The 20,579-nt window shown below is 40.0% G+C and overlaps 1 protein-coding gene across 1 annotated transcript; it reads right to left on the minus strand.

The window, feature by feature from the left end:
* Window positions 1-459: 459 nt before the first annotated feature.
* Window positions 460-19,712, minus strand: xylt2 (xylosyltransferase II). The gene is made up of 11 exons (XM_061749360.1): window positions 19,500-19,712; window positions 10,990-11,533; window positions 10,378-10,553; window positions 9,194-9,396; window positions 8,702-8,782; window positions 7,894-8,110; window positions 6,514-6,690; window positions 6,171-6,427; window positions 5,491-5,686; window positions 5,001-5,334; window positions 460-2,331 (listed from the first exon to the last, which is right to left on the minus strand). The coding sequence occupies exons 1-11, from the start codon at window positions 19,629-19,631 to the stop codon at window positions 2,009-2,011; spliced, it is 2,640 nt and encodes an 879-aa protein (XP_061605344.1). The 5' UTR covers window positions 19,632-19,712; the 3' UTR covers window positions 460-2,008.
* Window positions 19,713-20,579: the final 867 nt, after the last annotated feature.

Consider the following 20,579-nt stretch of genomic DNA (forward strand, 5'->3'; position numbering starts at 1 on the left):
CTTTTTTTCCTTGGTAAATATCATATAAAAGTACCAATGCATTGGACAAATGTCTTGCATGGTGTGTAAATAATGTCTACTAAAGAGAACCAATAAGAGAATTGGTTTAGAACATGTTAAAATCACCTCGTGCATCAGGGCTTATTATAGGGGAAGGTGTTGAATCTATATGTCCATCCCCTGCAGATTTGTATATGATGTCCAGGGAAAATATCTTCATCTCCTCTTTCCTCAGTTTCTTTGATCCCATCCATTCTTTACTGTACTCCACATACAGTAGCTGCAGATCATCGCTCACCACCAATTCCTCTTTCACTGCTGGCCTATAGTACACTTGGCTACTCTGGGGATAGGAAGGAACAAGCCTGACTAAATATTTATATGTAGTGTTCTAAACACCATGTTGAGAATTTCGACAAGAAAGTCTGTAGCACCCTGGTGGGCAAACATCTGACACACTTTATTCAAAAGAAAGGAGGTCTAAACCTTTATTTCTGTGTCTTCTTTGACATCTATGTTCTTGTTGGAGAGCCAGCACATTGTATAGTATACATGAGCCCACCCCAACCCCTCCTTAGCTTACCCCAGCAGCAAGCACGGAGAACTCAACCCCTCGATCACCAATCAGGCAATAAAATATAAGTAGACCATATTTTGATGCTAGTTTGAAATCCAAAGACGTATGGACACACTTGTTCTCAAATGGTACACAGTATAAAAAAATAACATCTGCAGTTCTCTTTTTAACAGACATGGGGCTTCATTGAAGCAACTGTACTGTGCAAGGTATACAAGGTCACTTGGAAAAGCACAATTTTTAAGAACATAAAAAAGATCACATTAAATGTGTTAAAACCGCAAACTAAGATGCAGACTGGGGCAGGGAGAAATTGCACATCTTGGGAACCATTAATCCTGCAGTAAACAAGTCATCTCAGTTACATAAAGGCAACTTTGATTCATCTTAATTCTGAGAAACAAAAATAAAAACATACAGTGTTTACCATTTCTGGTTGGAGGACTTGGAGTGTTTGTCCCTTGAGTGGAGAGCAGACCCATGTACAAAAAATAAATTGCATCTACACCAATACGCAGGCGGTATGAAATGTAACATGCGTTTGAATTTCCCTTCCTACATTGGCTTCAAAACGAGAACAAAACCCCTCTGCCAGCAGTGATTATAGAGCAGAACAAGTTTTAACAGCATGGTGATATCAAATGAAGCGATCTGCCGAGTCTCCAGATGCTTTCTGGGACCAACAAAAGGCTTTCGACATCTACAGCAAATACCTTTTGAAATTTCGGAACTTTAAAATTAATAGTTTGCAATAAATTCTAATAAATGGGTAAACGAGTAAATTAATCAATACTTTTGTGTTGTGAGTGATCCACAAGGATTGCAAATAAACAAATCATTGACTTTGTCAGCATGTACTCATCACAATGGAAGCAACTAACTTTTGCGTAACATTATCTAACAGTATAGTGCACTTCAACTGTTCCATGTTTCCAATATAAAATGCTTTAAAATAAGCATAAAATTATCCAAATTGTTTGTTCTGTCTTGAGATCAGAACAAAACATGGCAAGGAAACTGCGGTTGAGTTCAAACTGCATCCTGACTCGAAATAGAGTGAAAGTGAAAAACGGTAAAGGGTGAGGTTTCTTTCAAACACTCACCCAGGTGTCAAAACCATAGCTGTTTTTCAACAAAAAAAACAACATCTGGCATTAATGTCCTCCTGCAAACCAAGATAAGTCTCTGGGCTTGCAGTCGTCAATGTGCAAAATCTCCAGCATTCACCTCTCCCAAGTCGTTTCTACTGAGAATGTTGTGACTTGTCAGTGCAAGTTGTCATGTTGTTTTTGTGACCTTCAGGTTTGAGCCAAACGTCCCACGCACACAGGTTCTCCTTGAGCGCTCATTGCTACTTGGAGACTCCAGCGCAGGCCTGCTCTTCCTTTAGTTCTCTCTGTGTTGAGCGCCACAGTCTGGCCCTCACTGGGGTTACCTAATTCTCCCGTCACTTTTAACAGGGCCCAGTTCAGACTTGGGGTCCAGGGACAGGGAACTCCAGGTTGTTTTGGCGCACGACACCAAAGCTGTGCAGGATGAAGTCTGTGTGGTGCATAGGTCTCCAATAACCCAGAAGTTTGCCACACTGCGGTCAACCCACGCTTCAAGGGCTGGGCCCACCAAGTGGGCATTTTGTTGTGCTTCCAGCATGGCAGGCTCCTGGGGGGGCAGCTTCAGTATGGAGCTCAGCTGCTGGAAGCTCTGCTCCTGGTACAAATTTCCTGATGGACCTGCATGCAGCCAACTGTCCTCATCTGCAGGTAGGTATTCACATTTACAGACAAAGAAATGAAAATAATTTTTTGCAGGTATGAAAATGTACTAAATTTGTCAATTGCTGTCAAATCCAATGAGATGACCAAAACCCAGAACAATATTCGTTTAGGAATGTATTGCTTCTTTTTCTATTCAGTCTGATATCGATGCAATGTGTCATTAATGCAAAGATAAACAACAGTGAATTGTGTGTAGGGTCGCTGATAGTGTAGTAGTGTGGGTTCAGTTCCCACTCAGTGACTACATGAATATGAGTGAGAAAGGTTGTCGGCCCCTATATGTTGCCTGAGATTGACTGGCGACCAGTCCATGGTGTAATCTGCTTTTAACTCAAAAGTTAGTTGGGATAAGCTGCAGCTCACTATGACCCTGCATGGATAAGCGGTACAGAAAATGGATGGACGGATGGACTGACATTTCTAACCAAGTTAGAATTCAGTGTCATGAAATGTCTGTTTGGTCATATTTAAAGCACAAGAACGTTGACACTAACAAGAGTTTTGTGCATCACGCATGTTTTAAAAATGTTAGAATATTCCAGTGCGCAGAAAAAATTTGTACAAGTGCTGCACATATTCCTTTTTTTTTTTTTTTGTCCTTTTCGGCTGTTAGGTCAAGCAGAATGGAAAATCTGTATCCCTTTCATGCCGGAACAGTTTTACTGTGTCACAGTGGAGTTTTTAAACTTCCGCTGTGGTATTATAAATGAGGTTTATTGAGAATCATACTTGATCAGTCGAACAGAACAAAGTTAGTCGAACAGAACAAAGCTGCACACATTCCTAAACATTAATTTTTACAACCGATGCTACTAACAACACATCAGGAAAGGTATCTGTGCTTGTGAAAAAAAAATGACATTGCGATTTCTTTGTAAACCTGCGATATATATTACGATATGAAATAATTCAGGATCAGTGTTGGGAAAGTACATTTTCTACGCAAACAAGTTCAAAGTTAAGTTCATTGTTCCAAAAATGAACTATTTCAGTTCATAATTCAAAATTTTTAACTAATTTCACCATTCCAAAAACAAACTAGTTCTTTATTTTTTTTTCCCTCAATATGTTGCTGACGGCGGCCGACTGGTTAGAGCGTCTGCCTCACAGTAGATGTGAATGTGAGTGTTTGTTTAAATGTGCCCTGCGATTGGCTGGCAACCTGATCAGGGTGTACCCCGCCTCCTGCCCGAAGATAGCTAGGATAGACTCCGGCAGTCCCGCGACTCTAGTGAGGATAAGCGGCTCGGGAAATGGATGGATGGATGTTGCTGATAGGCTATCTCAAAAATATGAGGGGAAAATGTGTTGCTTGAATGGTGTTTTTTCAAATGATGAATTAAAATAAAAACAGGACTTTTGTCCTTAATGGGCAAACAAAAACACTCAACACAGTAGGACAGGAACGATAGTAAAAGGACATTGACAACTTTGCATTCCTCACAGCTCTGGCTGACTATATTAACAAAATAATGTATCTACTCTAATATTTTGAAACAAAATAAATTCCGTATTATCACAGTGTGATCTTATAGTGTTTTAACTTAAGCATTCTGATACAAATAATAATTTTCCGATTAATAAATTTTTACAGTTATGTACTGTATTACAAAAGAACATATTCAATCCCATTCTCGCAGATGCAACGTGCCTGCCTGGTTTTATTCTGAAGAGCAAAATAGAACAAGCAGCAGGCCTAAAGTCTTTCTATTATCATGTCCAAACAGGTCCCTCTGCTGGTCACTTTTAATAATACAGTTAATTCGCTGTATATTCCACAACACCAACATTGCAGTAGACCCAGTAGACGATTGCGCACAAGTGCATTGCGATGACGATGCTCAAACTAAATTATGTGCAGCCCTACAATTAATATTAGAGTAAGATTATCGATCAATTTTCTACAATGCTTATCCTGTTCAGGGTTGTGGGGAGATGGGAACTATCCCAGCTGACTTCGGGGGAAAGGCAAGACTACACGCTGGCTTGGTCGCTAGTCGCAGGGCACATAAAGACAGACAAGCAGTCACACTAGGAACGGGCGTATACTGGTACCAGGTATCACGCCTTATTTCAAGGTGTGATACCTGATACTCATGAAGGCTCCCGAGACCAGCCACCGATACCCTCTCTACCCCCTTTTTAATCTAGGCTAGGATTACATTCAGTCATCAAGATTAGAACCTCTATTTAGCACATTCCACACCGATACTTAAGGTAAAAAAAAAAATACAAATTGACAATGAGTTAGGTCCTCCTTGCCAGTTGTTGGTGCTACACTGCAGCGGTTAGACATAGGCAAATCATCAAGTGCATCAGAAGAAAGAGAGGTATTTCAAGACTGTCCAACAAGTGTTATGTATCAAAAGTACCAGTGATATTGGTACTCTGTATTGGTGAGTACTCAAGAGTGAATATTCGTATCAGTTTGGGTCCCAAAAAAGTGGTTTTCAAACATCCCTAATTCACACACCGTCACTGAGTGGGAACAGACAAATATTATATGCCACAAAAGAATGAAAATGTATTTTTTATGGAATCTAACATTAAAGAAATGAAAGTTCCTTACCGATTTGACAATTCAATTTTTTCATGGGGTTTAATTTGAACCTAAAAAACAGCAACTAATGAAAAGGTTAAAGCCTCACCTTTACGCAGTGGCTCCTTATCTTTGAAGTTCAAAGGCATGACGAGAAAATGAATTTCTGCCACACGCGCCCACTGTTTTAATACACATACAGTCCAAATGCCAGGCCGCAGGGGGCGCTGCAGGGGTGGCTTATACTGGGTAAATTCTGCATCCACATCCACTGTGATGTCGTAAGACGCTGCCACCACCTGGGCAGGGTCAATCCACACTATGGTGGCTGTGAGGTTGGGCCCGCGAGCCCACTTCTGAACAGCCAGTGGTTCATCCAAAGGACCAATGATCCCACCAAAATTACGGAATATTCTTTCTTTTGGGTCCCATTCTGTGCCGATCTGTTAAAGAGAATAAGCAAGGGTTTCGATGACAATTTTATAGTTTATATTCAAGAGCGCTCACAGTATTCCTTTATTTGTTTTTAAGTAATCAGCCCAACAAGAACTTTACAGTGTTAAATACAAAGCAAAAGCATCTCCTCAAAGTGTGCTCACCTCCAGGTTTTTAAGCCTTTCAAACTCCTTAAGATTCTTCTCAAGCACCAATGTAGCCTGGGGCACAGCCCACATCTCTATTGATTCCTTGACCTTTGATCCCACAACTTGAACTTCCTGACGTATCAAGTACCCTTGAAAGCGGTCGTCATAGAAATACAAGTGCACTGACAAAGGGTAGGCTATAGGTTCAAACCTGTATTGATGAAGAAAAATATACATTGTGTAAACTAGGTGCAATGGTCAACTCAGAGGAAATAAATCAAGTAAAAAAAATATGCATTCAAATCATCCATCCATCCATTTTCTGAGCCGCTTATCCTCACAAGGGTCGCGGGAGTGCTGGAGCCTATCCCAGCTATCTTCGGGCAGGAGGCAGGGTACACCCTGAACTGGTTTCCAGCCAATCGCAGAGCACACAAACAAACAACCATTTGCACTCTCATTCACACCTATGGGCAATTTAGAGTCTTCAATCAACCTATCATGCATGTTTTTGGGATGTGGGAGGAAACCGGAGTGCCCGGAGAAAACCCACGCAAGCAGGGGAAGAACATGCAAACTCCACACAGGCGGGGCCGGGATTTGAACCCCAGTCCTCAGAACTGTGAGGCAGACGCTCTAACCAGTCGTTCACCGTGCCGCGCATTCAAATCACTTTATTAAAAATGTTTCCTGACCTGCAGGCCTCGTTTCTGCCCTGAGATGTCGCAAGACCTTTCAGGCCCAGGCGAAACAAAGAAGTGTGTGCAGTGAGTGCCACATCACTGAGTGAGCCCACGCCATCCATCTGCTCAAACTGGTTCTCCCAGTACGCCTTTATGGCAACAGTTCCTGGTGCATACTGGCCATACAGGTGGGTGTCCAAGATGTCTATGGCTTCCTGGTTCACTGACGACTCAAACTTGCGTGCGAAGAATGTTGGCCGGGACAATTGCTGTGGTAAAAAAAAAAAAAAAAGCAAAAAGAAGGAACACAATTGGTAATACAGTATGACCCTATGGCTCGTGCTGAATCACTCACCTGAATGCGAATGAGGTCTTGGGGTTTGAAGTCATTGGGAGAGCAGCCACACCAATCCACAATGTGCTTGTACTGGCATTTACAGCCCAGTTTACGATTCCAGTTGGTCACACGAAGGTTGTTGTCCACCAGGCTGTCACACATGTGACTGTTTCCCAGCACAGTGTGGAAGAAAGACTGAAAACAGCCAAAAAGACATACTCAGTAATATAAAAGCCATACTGTAATTTAGTATGTGTGTTATTTGGAGAATGTCTTTGCAAAAGAGCTTAGTTTGAACATAATATGGTACTTTTTACATGATTTTCCACTAAATTCACTGTGAGATCGGGTTCAATAACCACAGAAAAACAGTTTTCATGCAAGGTCAATGCTCTATATCAGTGAATCTCAAAGTGAGGTTCTTGTACCTCTCGTGGTACACAAAAGAATCACTGGCTAAGTACAATACAGTTGTATTTAACTTTTTAGTACAATACATTTGCCCATTTAATCTTTAAGAAGTATCTGTTATTAAACCTTTTAGGTACAATTTAGACTTTTTATGACTTATGTGAAACACTATAGCCTACATTATAATTGAATCAATATTTAAGTACAGTTTTCTTCCTATATTTAAGCAAAGTTTTAATGTTCAGCTCTGCATAATGTTACAGTGGCATACCATAATATTAAATGTACTTTGTAGGAATAAAACCTCTGTCTCGTTTTTCCTGTTTGTTTCGGTGGTACTTGGTGTAAAACGTTTGAGAACCACTGCTCTATATACAACATAATGTTTAATTCTACATTTAGACTATGTTCCTGACGGCCATGGGAGATCCACTGCCCGGAATGTAGTGTACCATGGAATTTGGGCCATTTCCATCAAAGTCATACTAAGTTTTCACACTGTCTATGTCACCATGTCTGTGATGGGCCATGGGAAGATGGGGTTGTAGTTCAAGAGGCTCAAAGATGCACTACGTTTTGGCCTGCGGTTTACCACGGATGCCAGTTTGTTCCCTCCTTGCCTGTCACGTTCTGATGGCGTCCCTCACATTAATTCCTGTGGCAAATGTTTTGACATATTAAACATCTTGCCGGGCATCCACGGCAATCACATTCACATTTTCCCATTCCGTCGTGGCACGTTGTCTCACGACCATCAGGTTTTCTCCACGGGGGTCTGAAACGGACCAGCTGTGGCCGCGGGGAACATAGTGTAAACGTAGCCTATAACAAGACTTTTGGGAATGAAACCACACTGTCAGATGAGACAAGTGAAGCTTCCTTTTATTCTGTGCACTAAGTACAGTGGAGTGTGGTATTAGCTTGATGCTGAGCTCAGCGGAGACAGCGCTACATCAGACTATGAGGGCCCACCTCGGGCCTACTCACCTCAGCAGGGAGCAGAGTATAGGAATAGAACTGCTTTAGTCCTGACACCAGATCATCCTGGGAGTTGATGACATATTCCACAAAGCGGCGGGTGAGTGCAAACCAATCCGAGCCACCCGAGAGCTCCAGGCCATCAGGAATGTTGCGCTCTCCCAGCCGCCACATGTGATTGTCACACTCGTGGAACAGACGATCAAGGCCTTGCTTCTTAATAAAGCTTGAACACAAAACAATTGGCATTAATTGACTGATTGAGGAAGCATTCGTCCCAGTAAATATAGATAGATTTCCCAGAGATTTTTGAATGCTCGGGTGAAAAGATTTCTGTTGTCCCCTGATTGGTGCCATAAGTAATGTTAACTGTTTCGAAGGTGCTTTACATTTAAGGAGATGACTTGAATTGCTTGTTGACTGTCTTGTCATCAACTTCTTACATACTATGCAGCTATGAACAGAGAAACATGTCTGATTGGCATGACAGCAGTGGCAGAAATGCTTTTGCTTGTTTCTCTTCACTCTTGCCAAACCAGTGTTCCAGCATGCCAACATAAATGCCACTGTCTTTTATTTGTCCTACTTTTTTCTGTGCACATAGTCTTTAGCAATAGCAGAAGTAAATATTTCCCTGGAATAATATTTCCACTTTATTGTCTGCTGAATTAACGTGATTACTAATTAATACTATTTCTACAAAGCCATCATGTATATATATTTAATAATGTGCTTGCGGAAAAAACATTTCTTCAATCAAAATTAGTGGATTTAACTGGTTAAAACTGGTTTTGTATTTTACAGCAAGAGGTCTCACCGGGCATTCTCTCTGCCATGGGACTTGAGGAAGTTCTTGTCTCTGTGCTGTGATAGGAAGGCCACCAGTTCATCATTGGTTCTGTAGCGTAACAGAAATCGCAAGAGTATTTATTAAGAATGAAGTGAAAAACCAAAAACAGAATTCCTTGGAATGTGCTGGTGATTACACACTGATGAAAAGAACAGCTTTGTCATGGAAACTACATTTTATCAGTCAGCCCCATGGGTGACTTCCAAAACAATCTATTTAACGTGCCTTTCGGCTAATTTTGTACTCAAAATGAGAAGTTGAATCACAATCACTGTGCAACACTCAAAATGTTAATTCATAAATAAGGAATACACATGAGGCAACACTGCAATGCATCAGCCAAAATAAAAAGATTTAGCACACTCCAGGTTTCACAGAGACTTGGTATTTAGTGGGTTTTCATAGATGTGACAGGGTTATACTTGGTCTAAGTTGATTTCATAAATTTGGCTGACCAACCTTGTGGGGAAGTCTGTGCCACTGAGATTAATGAAAAAATCCCAATTCCAGTCCAGCATGGAGAGGAGGTCATGCATGCTGCGGAGGTATGCCTTTAGCAGGCTGGCACCACCCCAGATGGTCACCATTCTCCAGGGCGTCGCACGTACATTTGGGTACTGCTGGGCTATTTGTAAGACCTCCCGATGCATGTAGCCGGACCGCTGGAAGGATTCAGAGCACGAGGTCAAAAGTGTAAATGAGGGTGTGTTTTTGTAATAAGTACACAAAGCTAGCTCATGTTGATACATTTTAACACCCCATGCGTTGGTGTGTTACATGGCGAAATGATAAACATGAAATGAGAATGAAATGTTACAACACTGAACATAAATCATAACGCTATAAGTCTTAAATCTATGTAAGTAGTACAAAACATTCCCTTCTCAAAGTGACATTAGGATAAATCATCAGAATTCATAGGAACAATGTTTACTGTGTACTCAGGAGGAAACTGCTGAACATGGATTACGCAGAACAGGGGAACAACTAAAAGAGAATCATACGAAGACAGGGTTGTGACACAGCATGTACTGTATAACCACTACTATTATCTTACACTTCTATGAGTCACAATTAAAAATAAATAATACTGGCGTTATATTTGCTGAATTAACAACAGCTTTAAATTTAATTAAAGTTTCTGGTGTGATGAGCAGTTTAAAGAAATTAATCATTTGAGGACAGGACTTGATTAGTAAAGACAGTCGACATGCATCAGACACAAATTCTTCAGATCTCCATTCCCACAATCAATTTAAAAGAAAATACTAGTACTGGAGCCTATATAAAGGTTGAGTGCATTGTTGTATGCTGTAGGCTACAAACATGTTTCAGACCTCAACCAGAAGCGTGTTTGACTTTTGAATTCCAACAGCATGTGATGGTGCCGTTAACTAAATCCAGATGCTAAGAATAACATCTCTGTACTCTAATCCCCTCAACCATGCTGTTAAACTTGTAGGATAAATGTAACCTACATAGTGCCAGTGGACAGGTAAACATTTTTTAGCTCAGTGCAACCAACACCAAGCAAAGGCAACAACAAATAATACTATAAACTAGACCAGAGGAATCAGTATCCCACTGTCTTGTAACAATTGTGCTATATTTTGTATGCCAGGAAAGAGTCCTTGTCTTCTTACCTTGTCTACATGGACGTAGTAGTAGTGATCAGAGTGATATATTGCTTTAATCAGACGCTTGAGCTGCCGTACAGAGCGGCCGTGGACCATTAAGACAAAAACCACCCGGACAGGGTTCTCTACCTTGGCCAAGCTGTTGTCCAGCTCGCCAACTGCCTGAACCTGACTTGATGAACCTAATGAAGGAGCACATGAAAATAGGGTTGAGACTTGTGATGTTGAAACAATACTAAAGAAAACAACAGTGTGAAATCTTAGACGACGGTTACGTGTTGTAACTACAATTAACTAAATTCCTTGTGATTTAAGTGCTTTGATTGGCTGGCCATGCACACACTGATACTGTATATGGCCTGATATTGCGGGTGGGTCTGGAACATAATCCCTGCGATAAACCGAGGTGCAATGTACACTTAACTACTGTAAATTCACTGTACTTTGATTGGCTACCCATGTGCTCACTGATACGTGGCATGATATTTTGTTGTCTAAACAACAGACCATGACAGCAAGACATTGGAATCACATTTTTCAGAAGTGCATGTGGACAGCCTGCGTCCCATCCACAATCACCCAGGTACAGTATCTGTGCACAGTGTGGAGTGTTCTCACCAAGCTGGGGGCAGAACTGTGGAAGGGCAGCTGGCATGAGCTGCCCGACCTGATGCATGCACACAATGTTGGCGATCTCCTGGCGACACTGCTGTGAGCCGGCACGATGCAGGGCAGACCACGCATCCTTCCCTATGATGTCACATTTGGGCTCAAAATCACTGCTGGGAGCTTGGTGTGCCCCATCCACGCTGCCTGGCTCCCCTGGTAAGGCAGCAGCAGGTATCCTGGCCGCCATTAGCCCATCAGCACCATCTCGCATGTCACTTAAGTTATTGGACGGGTCATGGGGTGCTACACCGTCCAGTGCGGTGCCAGTTTGCCCCTGCTCAAGGGGATTCTTCGGCCTGATGGCGGGCTTTCCTTGTCTTTGGCTGGTCCCTTGTCTGAGTGCACTGGTTGCTGTTCCCCCTGTCCTTTCCAACCTGCCGCTCCATCTGCCCCTGTTACTCCCAGACAATGGGTTGTGTCTCTCTAAAATTGTGGCATCCCTCTTCTGGTCCTGGCTGTTGTTGTCAGGCAGTTTAGACCGTCTTGTTTTTTTCTATGAGGAAAAACAAAGTGAGTTGAAAGAGGTAAATTAAGATGCAAAATCTGTTTAAAGTGTTTCTAGATTTTTCAACAGGAGTGAGTATCGATCACAAATTTGCCAGTAAACCAAAAAACTCCAAACAACACAGCACAGAAAAAGTTATTTTTAGTTTGGCATAACAAGCCCAACGAATCACTGCAGAAAACCCCTGTGGCAAAGATTGCAGGGGGAAAAGCATACGCTGGTGATGTGTTCACACATATTTCACACACGCATGGAAACAGCATGCAAACCTCAAAAATTTTAACGGCTTGAAAATAATAGTCAGGGCGCTCCAATATCCAGTAGACATACAAAAACATCCTAGTCATATACAGTATGAATAAATCTAGCCTTTAGGATGAATAATCCTGCTTCAGGATTTTATGATGTGTGTGAGACAGCTGCGTCCTGGAATTACCATGAAGATTTCTGGCTTCCCTAAAATGTCAAAAGCATGATCTTCATTTTTCTGATTCGACTTTAAAACACTCACTAATGGATCGAGTTTTGGTTTCTGTCTGCACAATTGATAAAGATTTTATGAGGTTGTCAGTGTCACCCTGTGATTTTTTTTATTATTTTCTATGGTGTAAATTGTTTTGAAAGCTGAATAAACTGGGGTGGGGGGGCGTTATCAATCCCTGAATGGGTTGATATTAACCTTAGAGTTCCACTGTACTTCAATTTCAAGCGCTGTACACAGTGTGGATGCAATCTGCTCTACTATAGCACCAATCAGTCTAAAAAAAATTAAAACAGCTCGTTGTATAAAAAAATAAATAAATATTCTGGCAACTTGGCGCACTGATATGCTGCAGAAAAGGTACTTCAAAATATGTGCTATGTGCTCTGAGAGGAGAAAGAACAGCAAACAAGTAGGCTGCGAGATTTGTGCTTCTGTCAGTTGATGTACCAGGACACGATCTGCCTCGCCTCCCACAGCTGGTGGGCTTACTGCCCAAAGATGACAGAAGGAGGGGAGCAACCAGAGCTGTGTGGTGGGACAGGGAACCAAATAATACACTAGTCTGCCAGTAAACCAGTTGCCAACAAATATAGCACAGTCATATACAATCCCGATGTCTTTCTAAAATCTATCACAGCAGCAAGAAGTAACATAAAAGAACATTTCTGTCTAAAACAAATATCACATGAAATCGCTACCTGAAGAGTTTATGATGCTTAAGAGGAAGATACAATTCAAGAGTGGAAATGGAATCATTTAAGAAATCTTTACATTTCATTTTGCTGGCTTGACACAGTAAGTACAAGCCTGAAAGCCTTATTAGCATTTTCCTTTATAAAATTACATTTGTGACATACTTTCGAGTCCCTGAGAAAATGTTCTCACACTTAAGACAAGCATCCTAATGTAGCGAATGTTTCAATTTTCCTTATCAGGGATTTGCACAGCTTTTAATTAACAGCATCATGTCAAAAATGTATTGATTCAAAGACAAGCAGGACAGCCTCTTTGCCTCCCAATTAATGAGGGAAACCATATCAGCATTGCCATTCTCTGAAGCGGGCTGCAGTACCGAGCGTTAAGTTCTAGCCAAGGCTGATAACGGCTTTTCCGTATTTTAAGTCCTTCCCTTCTTATGTGAAATCTCCTTAATATAACACATTGTGACGACTTTGTGTTATTATGCACTTAACATTGACAGGCACATCGGAGCATAATTACATAATGAAAGAAGCAAGTTTATGCAAAGACAAAAAAGATGGGAACACTCCAGTTCAACTCACCTGCATGAGGGATTTACAGAGGGTGAATGGGGATTAATATGAATTATTAAACCTTCTTAAATTCAAACATGCATTTTTTAGCTTAATCTCACTGCATGTAATATACTGTAAGAGACAATATCAAATTTTTTGAGTTGAGTGAAAAAAGCCACAGCCAGACCTAAAATGTGCATGAGCTTGAGTTCCCAAGAATCCATACTACCTACTGGGCATCACTGTCACTGGTCTTTGTGAGACACGAGGCAGCACAAAAATGTGTGACATTTTTAGCCAAATGCCTCCTCCACACTCCAGGGTTCCTACACATTTGAGATTTCAAAATTCCATACTTTTTCCATAACCTAATTTCCAGACTTCTCAGTAAAAAAATACTTCTGTAGTCAAAATAGAAAATTTTAGTAAAATCACTAAATAATGCCTGAGGGTTTGACTATGAAGAGTCATTTCAATCCCATAACTTTCTAAGGGAATGTAAATGCTGTTCAATAATCTAGCACATAGATTATTACTTTAACAATGTTAAATAACAACCACAGGTATGACAATAAAACCTGTTTCCATTATTAAACATATATTGGGTATATTTACAGTATATGTGACGGTTTATGCAAGCTCTCAGACTGGCAACGCTGTACTCTGTGTCGGTCTTCGTTGATTGGACGGCAGCATAAAACTGTCGCAGGGTATCATTCAAAACATCAACGGTGAAGTGTTTAGTTCATATTTGTCAGTTTATTCCGTCTTTTAATTTTCCCCTCAATTACTCAGCAGCATTCCAGCCATCAAAGGTGTTGTATTCATCAAATAAGGTAAATTATTACATCTCTCCTTATTGTTTTAAATTTGCTAATTTCTGTCCTCAGAGTACTTCACATTTACTTATCAGAAAATCTGTCAGATTGCTATGTTTGATCATCTAATCTAAAACGGCTAAGGGTGCATTAATTTGGAAAAATGTAATGATTTTTCGACACGAACTACTTGAGACGTTTGAAAGGTGTACCGATGGAATTTTCTGAGCCAATAAGAATTGAGCATTTACCAAGACGATGGTAACATATGATGTGGTCTCACAAACATTGTAGCTGTGCTTCCAAGCGCCTTTAAAAAAAAAAAAAAAAAAAAAAAACTTGGATTGGTCTATATTTTTTTAGATACTGATAATTTTTTGTTTTACAGCTGTTGTAACAGTCTTGATAACAATATTTCTCCATACAATATTTCTCCATACAATAGTTTCCATTTTCCATACTTTTCCAGGCCTGGAAATTTATGAAATCATATTCCATACTTTCCATACTTGCGTAGGAACTCTGGCACTCTCACACAGCCATTTCGACTGGATATTTCTATTTACTAGCACGTTTCAACCTGTATGCACCTGATCAGAAAGCAGAAGGGGCATTGGTGGATAAACAGAATTCTACACAATAACACAGCTGTGAGCACTTTTACCTGAAGTGCTGAACTCCACAGGGCTCATGTAATCAGCTTAGCAATTAAACAAAATACTAATCCCTCTGTAACCATTTCTAAATATAAATTCAAATACAGTATGGGGGACCAATTGTTATTATAGGATAACTATGGCACAAGAAATACAATGAAAATCAGAAAACTGGAAATTGAACTTGAGTCAATATCTTTGAGATCTCACCATTTAAACAACAACAACAAAAAGTATGGTAGTAAGTAAGAAATGGATATTGGTCAAGATCCCAAGCTTTTTTTCTAAATTAACTGTAAGCAGACAATGTACATGCAAATGGCAAACTATGTGAACTTGCAGACAAGGTGCACAATAACAGGGTGGACATTTTTCACCAATGTTGGTATTTAATAAGCACATGGTGGGCCTTCTTTTGGCAATATGATTAATTTAGTAAGATGTGTGTTGTTTGACAAATATATTTCAGGTTTCTGAAAGTTTTTTTTTTTTAATCACAACGGATATTTCATGATGCCGAAGTGGACATGTTAAGCTTGACAACATCCAAATACACACATTATATGATAAAAATGTTCCTTATGAAAATTACAAAGCATAATTTAAAATATTTATTCTGACTGTGACTATTCACTGGTCCAGCCTTCAGTGAAGAAAGACAAAATGCTGGTCATAACGTCACCGACAATATCAGAGGGCTTCTTTTAGAGGCAGTTACCCCGTAATGACACGATGGACATTTATTTCAGGGACACGTAAAATGTCCAATATCATTATGAAGATAGATTATACATGATCATAATGACTTGTTTGATCAAATAACTTGTTGTGGGAAGTAAAACCATGTAAAAACAATGTATCTAGTATCATTTAACCGCTTATTACACACACTGTAGTTTGCAGAGCAGTAAGTGGGACATGTCAAAACCACGTAAATCCAATGAAAGTAAAAATGGTGAAAAATGAAGGAAACACATTTTAAGAGACTTGTCATTGTACTGGTATGTGTGCAAATGTTGGGTAACTTTTTATAAGACCTCCAAAGTTTCATTATTCTACTGTATTTTCATGATGACCGAGTGATTCTGGTGAGGACATCAAGGCACTTTTGAGTGATAGTGACCAACTTACTGTGTGACAAAGCAAAAACGTAGCAACAAAGGCACTACGTAGGTCTTTATCAACGCTGCTCAATTCAAAATGGCTAAGTCTACAAAAAATCCAACTCATACCATATTGGACAAGTTAATTTACTGCAATAGAAATCTTAGCTAATGAGGGAAGTGCTCAAACTATACAGACTACCTGAGAGACATAACCTGACCACTCATAGTATATGTTAGTAAATTAGATGTTTTATTTTAACATAAATTCAGAAATCTGGAAGACTGAAGAGTACAATGAGGCAAAAAATAATAATAATAATACAAAAATAAAAAATTAAAAAAACTTCTTCACACAGAAAAACGTATTTACACCGCTCATGTACATGTTGATGTACAAATTTAAGATTAAAATTAAAATTTGCCTCATTTCTTTGCCTTTTTGTTCTGGCCTCCAACTTGAGCTAGGCCCATCTCCACCTACACCTGGTGCCTGCTTCAAGCTGTGCCACATGAATAGCATCCTCCTCTTTAAGCACTCTCATTCTGGAAAAAAAAAAAGACTAAAATCATCAGTCTGTTTCACTTCATTTTTCACTATTACCAACTTAAAAGGTTAATTCCAAATGCATCCTCCAGGAAAATATTAAGTACAATATTTTTCTGTTTTTATTGGCTATTTCTAAATTTTAAGTTAGTTCGTTCTGTGTTGTGACATAATCCCTAACATCACTCCATCGCTTAATACATTTAACATTAACATCTGTAAACTACAACCCAAATTCCAATGAAGTTGGGACGTTGTGTTTAACATAAATAAAAACAGAATACAATGATTTGCAAATCATGTTGACTTATATTTAATTGAATACACTACAAAGACAATATATTTAATGTTCAAACTGATAAACTTTATTGTTTTAGCAAATAATCATTCACTTAGAATTTTATGGCTTCAACACGTTCCAAAAAAGCTGGGAAAGGGTCATGTTTTCCACTGTGTTACATCATCTTTTCTTTTAACAACATTCAATAAACGTTTGGGAACTGAGGACACTAATTGTTGAAGCTTTGTAGGTGGAACTCTTTCCCATTCTTGCTCGATGTACAGCTTCACCTGTTCAACAGTCCGGGGTCTCCATTGTCGTATTTTACGCTTCATAATGCGCCATACATTTTCAATGGGAGACAGGTCTGGACTGCAGGCAGGCCAGTCTAGTACCTGCACTCTTTTACTACGAAGCCACACTGTTGTAACACGTGCAGAATGTGGTTTGGCATTGTCTTGCTGAAATAACCAGGGGCGTCCATGAAAAAGACGTTGCTTGGATGGCAGCATATGTTTCTCCAAAACCTGTATGTACCTTTCAGCATTAATGGTGCCTTCACAGATGTGTAAGTTACCCATGCCATTGCCACTAACACAGCCCCATACCATCACAGATGTTGGCTTTTGAACTTTGCACCCATAACAGTCCGGATGGCTCTTTTCCTCTTTGGCCCAGAGGACACGACGTCCACAATTTCCCAAAACAATTTGAAATGTGGACTCGTCGGACCACAGAACACTTTTCCACTTTGCATCAGTCCATCTTAGATGAGCTCGGGCCCAGAGAAGCCGGCGGCGTTTCTGGGTGTTGTTGATAAATGGCTTTTGCTTTGCATAGTAAAGTTTCAAGTTGCACTTACGGATGTAGCGCCGAACTGTATTTACTGACATTGGTTTTCTAAAGTGTTCCTGAGCCCATGTGGCGATATCCTTTACACATTGATGTCGTTTTTTGATGCAGTGCCGCCTGAGGGATCGAAGGTCACAGGCATTCAATGTTGGTTTTTGGCCTTGCCGCTTAGATGCAGTGATTTCTCCAGATTCTCTGAAACTTTTGATGATATTATGGACCGTAGATGAGGAAATCCCTAAATTCCTTGCAATTGTACATTGAGGAACATTATCCTTAAACTGTTCGACTATTTTCTCACGCACTGGTTCACAAAGAGGTGAACATCGCCCCATCTTTGCTTGTGAATGACTGAGTAATTTAGGGAAGATCCTTTTATACCCATGGCACCCACTTATTCCCAATTAGCCTGTTCACCTGTGGGATGTTCCAAACAGGTGTTTGATGAGCATTCCTCAACTTTCTCAGTCTTTTTGCCACCTGTTCCAGCTTTTTTGGAACGTGTTGCAGCCATAAAATTATTTAAATTAGTTAATGATTATTAGCTAAAAACAATCAAGTTCATCAGTTTGAACATGAAATATCTTGTCTTTGTAGTGTATTCAATTAAATATAGATTCAACATGATTTGCAAATCATTGTATTCGGTTTTTATTTATGTTTAACACAACGTCCCAACTTCATTGGAATTGGGCTTGAAATTAGATAATAGTAGGCGCGTTTCCTAATTAATACAAGATGTACTAGCGGTGTAGTATGAATAATCCATCCATCCACTTTCTATACCGCTTATCCTTATTAGGGTCACGGGTGAGCTGGAGCCTATCCCACTTGACTTTGGGCTACAGGCGGGGTCCACCCTGGATTGGTTGCCAGCCAATTGCAGGACACATATAGACAAGCAACCATTCACACTCATGGACAATTTAGAGCAGTGTTTCCCCAACCATTATTGAGCCAAGGCACATGTTTAACATTACAAAAATCTAATGGCACACATACACCACCAAACAAAAAAAGTTGTCAAAAGTGCATATACTAAGATAATTAGGATCTCGTCTTAATTTACTCACAAAATTACTTCGCGTGAAATCTCTCTGTTGTATGAATGACAACATTTGGATACACAGGTTAATTGTACCTTTTTCCTTGTAGTGGAAGAGCACAACAGTTCTGCCTGTAACTATATGTCACTGGCATAGATGAACAAAGATACATAATTTGGAGTAATTAAATCATAATTTTCAGACCAATTATCAGTAAATGAAATTGACTAAGCGGTTGTGGAGCACTGATTTAGTCTTCAATGAAGCCAACATGCATGTTTCTGGAGTGTGAGAGTAAGCCACTGAAACGTAACCCAAGACAAGGAGAACATGCAAAATTCGAACCCCGAACTTCATAACTCTGAGGCAGACATGATAACCAATGCGTTGTATGCTCAACACGTGCAATGTATATGTTGAGCATACAAACCAATGCTTTGTATGCTCAACACGTGCAACGTATGTGGTATATTATAATATAATAATAATATATAATGGGCCACATGTTAATACCAGTATGCATAGCAAGCAAAACACTATCCATGTTTTAACTATAAGTACATCAGTCTTAAAGCGGGACTGTATAAAGAAATGAAGTTACTAATGCCTGCCTCGGTTAGCCAACATAGTGTATAATGAGTCTTTTTTGTTTGTTTGTTTGTTTGTTTGTTTGTTGTAATAGTTATGTTTAATTCGTTTATCGTCAAGTCAAGCACTAGCTGTCTGGTGACAGACAAGGCTGGTTCGAATCTATTGAGCCCCGGCGAAGCCTCTTCTTAGCTAACATCAAGTAGATGTGCCCTATCTCAAGTGACGTGGAGCTAAGCTAGCGGTTAGCGGCTATTGACGTACAAATAAGCCAAAAGCAAATCCGCGTCATACCGCTAAACGAACGAGTGGACCGTTTCTCACCTCCGTCTCGCCCTCTTCCAGACTTTTCAGGCTCCACACGACGAGACCTTGAATGAGGAGGATAGTTAATGCGGCGGCAATGGCTAGTTTATATCGTCGAAGGAGCTTCTGCACTCTAGCGCTGGCCACCATTTTTTTTCTTCGACTGTAAATTCAAACGGCGCGTGGATGGCACATTCAGAGCTGCGCGCACACGCGCTTCTGTTGGGCGCCTTGTCCTCAAGTTGATGATGTCTGCTTATTCGGAAATGTCTCCTCCTCCATGTCCTTGTTTGCCCTACTGTACAGTTAACTACAACACTTCCACATAATTAATATTTCTATAAGAAAATAAAGCTCTGCGTCCGAGCAGAATATCCTACTAAACAGAGGTGGCAAAAGTACTCACACTCTCTGCATTTATGGGTTTATAGGTACTTAAAACTTGTTTGGAACAAAAACATTGGTAAGAATCCAAGTACCGATTCTCCTCCTACACTTACACTAATCACAAAAAGTTAGGGTTATTTGACTTTTGGGTGAAATTTCATGGTGACCCTAAACTGCACTATACGTCAACTTAATTTCACCACCTCTAATCTTTTGATGTTTCAGTACTTTTTGCACAACTTGCTGTTCCCTAAGAAGGAACTGAACAGCAAAATTCACTACAGGTGTGTGTTTTTTAATATCCAAGGCCACCCACTTCTGTACCTTTCTGTAATTCTTCCAGTCTCTCCGTATCTCTGTCACAACCTGCTGATGACACACTACAATCTAAACTCAGTGGCTACTTCCCTGTAAGAAGCCTCACAATGGCATGGTATAGGCCTGCTGTGTTAGTTGTCATCTTGGGCTCATGCTGTCAAAAAATGAACAGCATGATGAAAATGAATTTTTAGTAATTCTAATTGAACTAGGAAATGCATTGGTTCATAGATTTATGGCTCAAACCGATTTTGTGAATTTTGTTGTTCATCTCCTTGTTAGAGATTAACAAGTTGTGCAAAACGTTTACTGAAACTGAACAGTTGGACGTACATTAAAAAGTTTAGAGAAGGTCAAAATAAATTCACCAGTTTGTAGTGTATTATTGGTTCA

This window comes from Phyllopteryx taeniolatus, chromosome 16 (genome assembly GCF_024500385.1).
Source record: "Phyllopteryx taeniolatus isolate TA_2022b chromosome 16, UOR_Ptae_1.2, whole genome shotgun sequence".
Taxonomy (NCBI): Eukaryota; Metazoa; Chordata; class Actinopteri; order Syngnathiformes; family Syngnathidae; genus Phyllopteryx; species Phyllopteryx taeniolatus.

Coding starts and splice junctions, on each gene's coding strand:
- xylt2 (XM_061749360.1), bottom strand. CDS start 19,631: ATGGTGGCCAGCGCTAGAGTGCAGAAGCTCCTTCGACGATATAAACTA. Junction 8,111..8,701: donor CATGGCAGAGAGAATGCCCG/GTGAGACCTCTT, acceptor TTTGTGTTCAAG/CTTTATTAAGAAGCAAGGCC. Junction 2,332..5,000: donor TAAGGAGCCACTGCGTAAAG/GTGAGGCTTTAA, acceptor ACCTACCTGCAG/ATGAGGACAGTTGGCTGCAT.